This window comes from Hevea brasiliensis, chromosome 3, assembly GCF_030052815.1.
Source record: "Hevea brasiliensis isolate MT/VB/25A 57/8 chromosome 3, ASM3005281v1, whole genome shotgun sequence".
In the NCBI taxonomy this organism is placed as follows: Eukaryota; Viridiplantae; Streptophyta; class Magnoliopsida; order Malpighiales; family Euphorbiaceae; genus Hevea; species Hevea brasiliensis.
In genome coordinates this window covers 12,520,640-12,531,436 of record NC_079495.1, presented here as the reverse complement: position 1 = coordinate 12,531,436, position 10,797 = coordinate 12,520,640, and the positions used below count along the sequence as shown (strand labels likewise).

The window sequence follows — 10,797 nt, the reverse complement described above, 5'->3', positions numbered from 1 at the left end:
AAGAATGCAACGTGTACTTGTCTTAACAGTTATATCAATGTCCGATCTTGATATAACAATGACCAAGAACATTTTTGAAACAGTGCTATAATGCAGTCAGAATCTCATAATTATAACAACATTATAATTTCCACTGCTATGCATATAAGTCTCATGGACTTTATCTTTATTAATTAATATTCATTAAAATTAAATTAAACATTAAAGATAAAGCAGCCTTTTATTAAGAATAAAGTATATATACATGAATTAAGTGATCACACTTGCAATTAACACATTGGTTGCAGTGCACATACACTAACAGTTCCATAAGATGCAATGGAAGCGCGATGCAGGAAATATTAACATCAATGGGACTATTTACAGTTCTGCAACATTGCCATTGGCATACACCCTCTGAGCATACATTCAATGGTACAAGGTAAGTAGATACGCTTTCTTCCATTTTTTAATGAAAATGCTTTCGTTATAATTATACCGATTGATGATCATGTTATATTAGCTAAATTTAAAATTTATAAGCTAAATTTCTTAATTTTTTGATTTAAATAAAAAATTAAAAAGTTTAGTTTTTTAATTTTAAGACTGAATTTTTTAATTTCTTGATTTAAGCTCAAAAATTAAGAAGCTCAATTTATTTATTTTCTTAATTTTTGAGGTAAATTGAGTTTAAATTGTAACTGCTAGGCTAAATTAGACAAAAATTAAAAATAAATTAAATTAAACTCTCCAATAAGTACAGGATAGAATTGAGCTGTAATCTTAACCTAAATTATTATTATTTGAAAAATAATATTTTAATTAATAATTTATATTTTAAAATTTTAATAATTTTATAAAATATTTAAATTCTCTATTTAAATTATAATATATAAAATTTTATAAGTATTATTAATATATATATATATATATATAATTAATTACTTATATAAATAGATACAGATAATAAATACCTTATATATAAAAATCAAACCCTTTTTCAAACCCGAATAATTTCAAATATAATTATATACTATCTAAAATTGTCTTATTAAGATTTAGTCAGATTAGATACCCGTAAATGCCTGATAAAATTACCATCCCTAGATGAAAAAGTCTAAAAAATAGAAATCGAATTCAATAAAAAAAAAATGAAACTGATTTATTTTTTAAAATTTGATTTTTCAATTAACTGATGTGATTTTGATTATTATTTGGGTTACTTCTGTTCGATTTCCAATAAAAAAAATTAACTTATTTTAGCTTAGCTTACTGGCTAAAAGAAAGCCAATCCTTAACACGTTTGGATAATTTCATTCAATTTTTTTAATTTTAACAAAATCGGTCAAAATTTTAAAATGTATAAAATTTTATGTAAATTTCCAAAAATTTAAAATTTTTTTGCAATTTTATCCATTTATATATATATATATATATATATATATTCTCACACTTTATTTTTTGGTTGATCCAACCTTATCAATACTATTAACTACTTTCAACTTTATTTTGACATCCATTGTGCATCAAAATTCTTAGTTAATAGATCAAATTGAATGGTTTTAGTTGCACACTTTTTCTTCACTATGACCAAATTTCTTCACTATTTGATACTCAATTGTTATCAAAATAAAATTATGGAAGAGTTTACGAGTGTGATAATAAGTCAACAAAGTTAAAAATGCAATTGATAAATATTGGATAAAATTTTAACAACTTTTAGAATTTTAACTGATTCTATCAATGTTAAAAAGATTGAATAAAATTGCCAGAATACAATAAAATTTAGCTTTTTTTTTTGTCAATAAGCCTTTTAGGGTCTGTTTGAATGATGTGAGGAAAGGGTAAGTAATAGAATGGTAAGAAAGGGTAAAGAAAGGAAAAGATAAGGAGAGTTACAATAAAAAAAAAATATCATGTTTGGAAAGAAGTGAATTAATGGAAATGTAACGAGAGGTAATGTATATTCTTTATATTTGGAAAGAGTGAATGAGGGATAAATTTGAGGGATATAAAAATAGAAATATTCATAACTATCCTATCTCCTTCCTTACCCCTCCTTACACCCCAATTCGGGATGTAAAAAAATTGAGATTTGAGTGGTAAAGGAAAATAAGGCATAACCTTGTTTACCTTCACCCTTCATTAACTCACTTCTTCCTAAACAGGGATAAAATAATTGTTTACCCCTCCTTATCTTTATTTAACCCTCTCTCACAATCATCCAAACAGACCCTTAACCTTAGCAAGAGGAACTCAATAGTATAGATAATATGAGAAACTCAATAGTATAAATAATTAAAATTATGAGGATAAAATAATATAAATAATTAAATATCAATTATTAAATTAATTATAAGGAAACGCGTAAATATGCCTTGCACTTGGACTTTGATAACATTATGCGTAAATACGCGTAAATACGCGTATATATCGATCCTCTTGTATGCGAATCAAATATCAATTTCATTCATAACAAATTTTATAACATTCCTCCCTTCCTATTCAATTCATGCCGATTCATTTTAAATTTTTCAGTGCAAAGGATTATGATTCCTTCTCGGTGGATGGCTCTGTTATTTCTATTGATGCTCTGAAACAGAAAATTGTTGAATTAAAGTATAAATCTAAATCCAACAGCTTGTGTTTGGGTACTGATTTGGACCTCGTGGTCGTTAATGCCCAGACGAATGATTGTTATGCTGATCATATGCTGATCCCTAACAATACTAGGGTTCTCATTCGTCGTGTTCCTGGATCACGGCGTCGCAAGCCCATCGACAATACAACTATTGTTGTTAGTGAAAAGCAATGGCCACTTAGTTCCTCTTATTGTACTGGTTCTAATTCTTCCAAGATTAGCTCTGAAACTGCTGTTACTGCTTCATCCAGAAGCAACCCTGCAAATACTGGTGTTAGTTCTGTTTGTTCAAGTACTGTCCCTAGTTTGTCCACAACAAAACCCAGTGGGGATAATGGATTTCGATGTGACGATGGGTTTGGGGATGATGTATTTGTGATTCCTAGAAAGAAGCCAGTTCAGCATGGCAAGTCAATTGTAGATGCAAAATCTGATCAGGACAGCAATATTAAGACTTTAGTCAATACTCCAGCCTTGGACTGGCGGCTGGAAGGTTCAAATGGTGTGAAAAATGGTAGGGGATTTGGTGGATTGGCGAAGAAAATACCACCAGAGGGTTATGTATGTCACAGATGTAAGGTACGAGGACATTTTATTCAGGACTGCCCAACAAATGGAGATCCAAATTATGATTGCAAAAGATTGAGGCCTCCTACTGGAATTCCCAGGTCGATGCTGATGCCAAACCCAGATGGCTCTTATGTGCTGTCAAGTGGCGCAACTGCTGTTTTGCAGCCAAATGATCATGCTTTTGAGAAGGAAGTTTTTGGCTTCTTGCCTTCAAAGAGATCCTGGTCTGTTAGTGATCTTCCACCAGAACTTCTCTGCCCCTTGTGCAAGCAAGTAATCAAGGATGCTGTCTTGACTAGCAAATGTTGTTTCAAGAGCTTTTGTGATAAGTGTATCAGGGTCCATCTAATCACCTCTAAGTTGAAATGTGTTTGTGGGGCAACAAATATCCTTACTGATTATCTGATTCCAAACATGACACTTAGGGACACAATTAATTGCATTTTGAAATCTGGTCCCTGTTACAGCAGCAGTGGTGAAAATGCCAAAAGAAACTCTTTCCAAGATAAGGATATGGAATTGGCTCACTGTTTAGAACCTCACATCTCTACAACAAAACCATCTGCGGAATCATTTCAGGAACAGCATAAGCCATCACCTGGTGATGTAGAAGATGGGGCAAATAAAAGAAAACATATTGACGCTCCACACCAGACAACTAAGAAAGCTAGAACCACAGGAGCAACTGATGTATCTGAAGATACTATTGGGCCAATGAGAATGAAAGATACAGCATCACAAGGAGGTGTCATGGGGGTTGAGGAAAAAGTGCAGCAAAAGGAGATTTCCAGTGAGGTAGAGAAGAAAAAGGACGAGAGAGAAGTGGTCAAGGGTGAAGTCAAGCAAAAGGTGGTTTGTGGTGCGAGAGGAAAGAAAAAGAGAGAAAGAAGTCAAGATGTTGAGACTGAGAGCTATATGATGCCTATTGGTTCTTATGCATACAATCCATACTGGGTTGGTGCGCAGGTAGGGTTGGAAGGATATATGGCACCTTATTATGCTGCTGGTGCGATGATCTATGGATTGAGCTCCTTTGGAACATCATTCAATGGTCTGATGAATCAATACAATTTTAGTATGCAGTGAAGGGGTGACAGGAGATGACGCTGTGGGTTAAAAGCTTGGATGTTGACTTTTATGGCAACCGTTCCTCTTTTTCTAGTTCCTTTTGAGCCTAAATGTACAGTAGGAGAACATGGATTTGCGTTGGTCTAACCTTGGCCAGTCTTGTAATCGCTGTTTTAATATTCTTATAAAACTCTCATTCTTTTTTCAAATAATTTTGTTGTTTATTTCATTTATTTATTCTCTCAACGAATATGGCTTTTGCAAAAGAAATAAGGGTTGCAAGGAAGCCTACAAGTATTGAACAAACAATAGAACAAAGCGCACAAATCTTTTTTTGGATTTGGAAGGGCATTCATTATTAGCATTCCATTTTGGTAGCCTATTTCATGAGTGCTGTATGGTGAATTTTTTGGAAGATTTTTCATAATTTTTTATTAAAAATTGCTATTATTGCAGTTTATTAATATTGTGAATCATCTTTTATAATCTAATGTTTGAAAATTGAAGTAAAATTAAGTTGTTGTGGTTCTTAATTAACAGGAGGAGAAAATTAAAGAATAAAAAATAAATTAAAAAAAATTAAATCAGACGAGATCAAATTAGTCAATGGATGACAAAAAAAATTAAAGAAAATTCTGTTTGTTTTTGTCCTCCCTTTTTGCTAATTATTTACACAAAAATAATTGCAAAACCCACAAATGAATTCTATAGCATATGCTATTTCTTGCCATTTTTAATTGCCAAAAGGAGGAAGAAAATGCTCCGAAGTCAAAGTCCCAAACATTGAAATCTACATCTTCAATCTTTCATTTCTCCACCGTCTCTCTTTTGTGATTTGCAGACTGTTCTCCTTATCTAAAAACTGTGACACAAGTCTTACCACTATGTGCAATATTAACTCCATCAATATACTGATAATCTTGCATTACAAATTAACTAAAGTGAAAGAATTACTTTTTAATTCTACATTACTGTTCCTAAATGCTTTTTAATGGCATGTGCAAATGTACTCTAGGATTTAAGGACCCATTTGATTTGTATTTTGGAAATGAAATCAGTGTTGGAATCGAAATCGAGCGACATCAGAAATAAAATGATAAATTTTCATTTATACTTGGTTCATTGTATAATCGAAGTCAAATTCCTTTCATTAATTATTGTAATTGTAATTATAATTTTTATTTTTATTTTTAATTAATTATTTTAAACATAAATTATTGTTTCATATTTTTATTTTAATTAATAATATGAAAATATAAAAATTAAAACATCCCAATAAATACATGGATAAGATAATCATTCTTATTCTTGTGTTTTGATTCCCAAAGAGAAATAATGATTCCTATGAGAATTGGATTCCCTAGTTTGTGAGAATATAAATAAAAAAAATGAATTTTTAAACACCCACAAAGAGAATCATTCTCATTCATTTTCATTTCTAAGTCAATTTTTTGTGAGCCAAACGAGGCCTAAATACGATATTACAAAGATATGATGAAGATATTATGATAGAGATTGATTTGTGAATTAGTGTTAAGGAATTATTTAGTAGGCTCTCATCCTATTGATGGTAAGATTTTCGCAACTATTATTCGATTAAAACTTAACGTATAATCCAATGATAAATTTTTGCATTTCATTCAATGCCCATCTAAATTTTATTTATATTTATACATTCATTTATTTAATATGATTAGCAAATAATTACGCAAGGAACTTAGAAATTAGAATGTGATATCAGAAAATATGAATTAATATAGTTAAACATATCCATTTAAATTATTTTTAATATATACATATACCATAAAATAAAAAGTAAAATGCAACCGCTTAATTAAACCAAATATTTTTATTTAATAGTTGAATTGCTTGCACGGCCAAAATCGCATCCGATTACAAAAAGAGATCCATCGGAACTATCGCTAAGCAATAAGGAGAAATTATATGATACAGCCATAATTCCATATAGGATGACCTATATGGAATGGCAAGCCAATGAAATTCATACAAATAAGCATAAGTGGGTTCCATGATATTTAGTTTTTTCTATGTGTTAAAAGTAGTTTTTTTTTTTCCTTTTAAATAATAACTACCTATCCTTGTTTAGTTAAATTCTATGATAAAATTCAATTAATTTGTAAATGAATTTTATGATAAAATTTATTTATAAATGAATTTCTTTATTTGATATATTTTATATTAAATATGAAACTCATTTCAAATAAAATGAATTTTGTATTTAAAATAAAATAAAATGATATATAAGAAGAGAATAATTTTATCACTTGAAATAATATGATTTTAAGTTTATAATTTATCTGCAAATTATGTCAATTTTAATGGAATTTAGTTTAGTTATAATAAATTTCATGGAATTAATTATTAAAAATTTCAAATGAATTTTTATTTAAACCAAACACTAAAATTTTAGATTTATAAATGAATTCTATAAAATTTTATGAAATTCATTTATACCAAAAACTACCTTAGGCTCCATTTGTTTTGGAAAATAATTTATATATAAAAAATATTTCCATGAAAAATATTTTCTAAGAAAATGTTTTTTATAAAAATATTTTTTTATAAATTCGTTATCTGATTGTAATGTTAAACTAATAATATGTATTTATATAATACATGTACAAGTGTTTTCATACTTTACTAAGATTATTAAAATCTAAAAATTGACTTTTAAAAAAAGAAAATTATTTTCCTAAAAAATAACTTACTTTTTCTATTAGAAAAATATTTTCCTTTAGCCCATTTTTTTAAGTGCCTCAAATGTTAAAAAATACAAAAGATATTTTACAGAAATATATTTTCCACAAAATAAAAAGAGTATAAAGTTATAAATATTTAAAGTTAAAACAAGTTCATTAACATTTTATTTGATGAAAGTACTAAAGATTTTGATTAATTACAAAATAAGTTTTTTTTAAAAAAGTAAGGACTAAGTAATAATTTTGATAAATCATGGTGAGCTTGTAATAATTTACCCTTATTATTTTTAAAATTTAATTTTTTTAGTTTGATTTAATTAATTCAATAAAAATTTATGGGAAAATTATTATTGAATTCTTATATTTCAACGAGATTAGCTATTTATTCTTTCTATTTTAAAAATATATTATTTAGTCTACTATCTTTTAGTTAGTAAATTGTTTAGTTCTTGCTATTATTCTAAAGCAATTTTTTTTTCTCAACTCAGATATTCAACCCTTATAATTTGAATAATACAACTATTTAGTCATCGTAATTTTAAATTCATCAAACTATTAAATCATATAATTTGAATAATACAATTATTCTCTCTTATTTGACTAACTTAACTAACATAAAAGTTATTTTAAAATAACAACATGACCTAAATAGTTTATTGACTAAAAAATAGAAGGGACTAAATAATATATTTTTCTAATTAAAGAAACTAAATAGTTAATTTCGTTAAAATATAAGAACTAAATAATATTCTGTGTCCACTTTTATCTGTCTTTTTTCTTAAATTATTTTGTTTAAAATTATCTGTCATTTTGAAAAAATTAAGAAGCATTAATTTTTTTTTTCAATTTTACCATTATTTTTACTAAACACAATAATCATTTACATAATTTCTTAAAACTCATATTATCAGATTTCTCTTAATTAGATGAGATAAAGAGTAATTTAATTAAATTAAAAAAATATTTTAACACAATTTAAGTAATTTAATTACTTTTTTAATAACCATATAAAAATCTTAAATAACCTATAAAAATAGACAAAGATTATAATTTTTTTATAAAATTAAAGTAGTCAAATCGAACTGATATTTCCATTTACATTATCGCTTGTCGTTTTAGCTTAAGTGTAGGAAATAAAACTTTCCTTCCCTACCCTCATTTTCTTCTCCTTTTTGTCTCCTGCAGTCATGCAAGTCAGTTCTCCTCTCCCTCTCGATTCTTCATTTTTGCCTTCTTCTTGAAATTTGTTCATTTCAATAATGGAATTATTAATGCACAACTATGGCGGATTTATACCTTCCTTCTGGTATTGTTGAAGCTTGTTTTGAGTCCTTTTTTCTACATTGTGTTTGTTATGTATTGCTGGACAATGCATTAAAAAAAAAAGGAGCTTTTGCAAAATTCAAATTTATCATTAGGACTACGCATTTGGTTTCAATTGAATTAAACCAAATTGAATTAACAAAATCTAATTAATCAAATTACTATTTTTTAGAAATTGAACCGAACCAAAATGAATGAAAAATTGAATCAGATCAAATCGCTCTATTTCAATTTAGTTCGGTTTGAACCGATTAGTTTTTAAGTTTTGATGATTTTTTTAATTTAGACTTGATTTTTAAGTTATTTGGTCTGATTTTGATCTTAGTTTGAACCTAGTAACCACTAATCAATGAAATTAAACAATTTATATATATAAAATTACATATAATTTATAAATTTCTTATAAAAATAAATCAATTTAAAAATCAATAAAACAATTCAGTTTGGTTCAATTCAACTAATTTTTTTCTCTCTAAAATCGAACCAAATCAAAATAATCAAAATTCTTAAAATACTAAAAAAAATCTAACTGAATTATATTAAAAGTTAAATTAAATTACTGAATTAAAGTGACTCAGTTCGATTTATTTAATTCAAATTGAATAATACTCACTCCTATTTATCGTATTGTTATTGTTGTTGGGCATGTAATTTGGGTAAAGGCTTAGTTATATGCTCCATTCAAATATTGAAAATCTCGACTCATATACCACTAAATGTTGTACCATCCTTTGACCCATTTTGCTTAGATTTGCTCGTCCTCATTTGGACCTATCCATTTTAAAGGACAAGTTTTAAAACATTAATCTTCTCCACAAATCATTTAAAAAGTATATTTAAATAAGTTTTAACTCATATAAAAATAATTAAATTTAATATTTATATTAAAATATGTATAATATTAATTAAAATGTGTATATATAATGCACAAATTTATATATAAATATTTAGTCTAATAGTTGATGAGTTCATTCTTATATGAGTTTAAACTCTCTGTAGCCACACATATTTAAGAATGAGTTGCTTGTATGAAAAATAATTTCAAAAAATGAAAAACTTGTATGGAAAATGGGTTTTAATATATATATATATATATATATATATATATATATATATATATATATATATATATATATAATGCAATTAGAAGCCGAATAGCTAAATAAATCCTTTGTCAAATGGTGTATGCACTTCCTATTCTGTGTGTCAAATGGAGAAATTATATATAAGATAGCTTATAAGAAATGAGAAGTTAAATAGCTTATAATAATAATTTAAATATCTAATTTAAACAAATATTTTTTTTAAAAAAAAAAAAAGAAAGTGAACCTGGATGGAAGTATGTCGAGGTTCTTCTCCTGAGTCACTCGTTCCCTCCCCTTTCTTTTTCTCTCCAGCCAACAATTGCTCGACGATGAGCCGACTGACAAACCAGCGACACCAGACAACGCTGAGTCAACCCCAAATGTGACTGGCCAGCGAGAATGGCGACCTTGGACCGACAATTTCGGATGGCCATTCTAGTCATTCCTAGTGCTAAACTATCGATTCATGCAGCGCTCAACTCCCTCTCTTTCCATGCTTTATTTTCCAACCAATTTTTCTCTAAAAGTGGTACATCAGACAAGGTGACAAGGAGAAACGGAAGGGAAAAAGGCATAATGATAAATTTATTTTTGAATTGTAGGTTAATGGAATTTTTCTAAAATAAAATTAAATTTTAAAGATTTTTTAATAACAAATTAAAGATAAGTGACAAAGGCGAAACAATCTATAAAGTTAAAGCAAGACAAGTAAAAATTACTCATAATTTCTCATTATTCTAGACTTCTTTTAAGGATAACAGCAGTTAGGATACTCATAAAAATCACTAAATTTCATCCCGAACCTACATAATATTTTTAATATTCAAATCCATTACAAACTCAATTATTATTGTCCAAAAAATATCCAAACCTTTTAATTAACAATTTACATAAAATATTTTTTTATTAATAATATATATTTTTCAAATTTAATAAGTTTATAAAATTTTTAAATTCTATTTATTGAAAATATATATATATATAAATTTATAAATATTATTATAAAATATATATTTTATATTTAACTAATTAATTATATAAATGAGTTTGGATAACTGATACCTAGCATATAAAACCGAATCTGATAAGTATATTATTTTTCAAACCTGAATCCATACCAAACCCGAATTCATATCAAACCCGACTACGTATGTACTATCTAAATCCTGTGCTATTAAAGTTATATTGGGTTGGGTATAAATATCCAACCTATTGTGATCCTAGGCCTCTTGTTGCTCCTCTCCTCTCGTTGGCTACTCTTGTATATATCGAAAGTGTCGCTGCATATTCTCTATATGCACAAGAATGTTAATTTGTATTGTTTATATGCAAATATAGCTCTTTAAAAAACAGATTGCTATATTGTTCCTTCGATCACAAACTGAAAAAAATGAATAGGAAATATAACACT

The 10,797-nt window shown here is 27.4% G+C and overlaps 1 protein-coding gene across 1 annotated transcript; it reads left to right on the top strand.

Moving 5' to 3' along the window:
- Window positions 1-329: 329 nt before the first annotated feature.
- Window positions 330-4,276, top strand: LOC110651391 (E3 ubiquitin ligase PARAQUAT TOLERANCE 3). The gene is made up of 3 exons (XM_058143263.1): window positions 330-421; window positions 2,518-4,015; window positions 4,070-4,276. Exons 1-3 carry the CDS (start codon window positions 330-332, stop codon window positions 4,274-4,276), a joined length of 1,797 nt encoding a protein of 598 aa, XP_057999246.1.
- The last annotated feature ends 6,521 nt before the right edge of the window (window positions 4,277-10,797 follow it).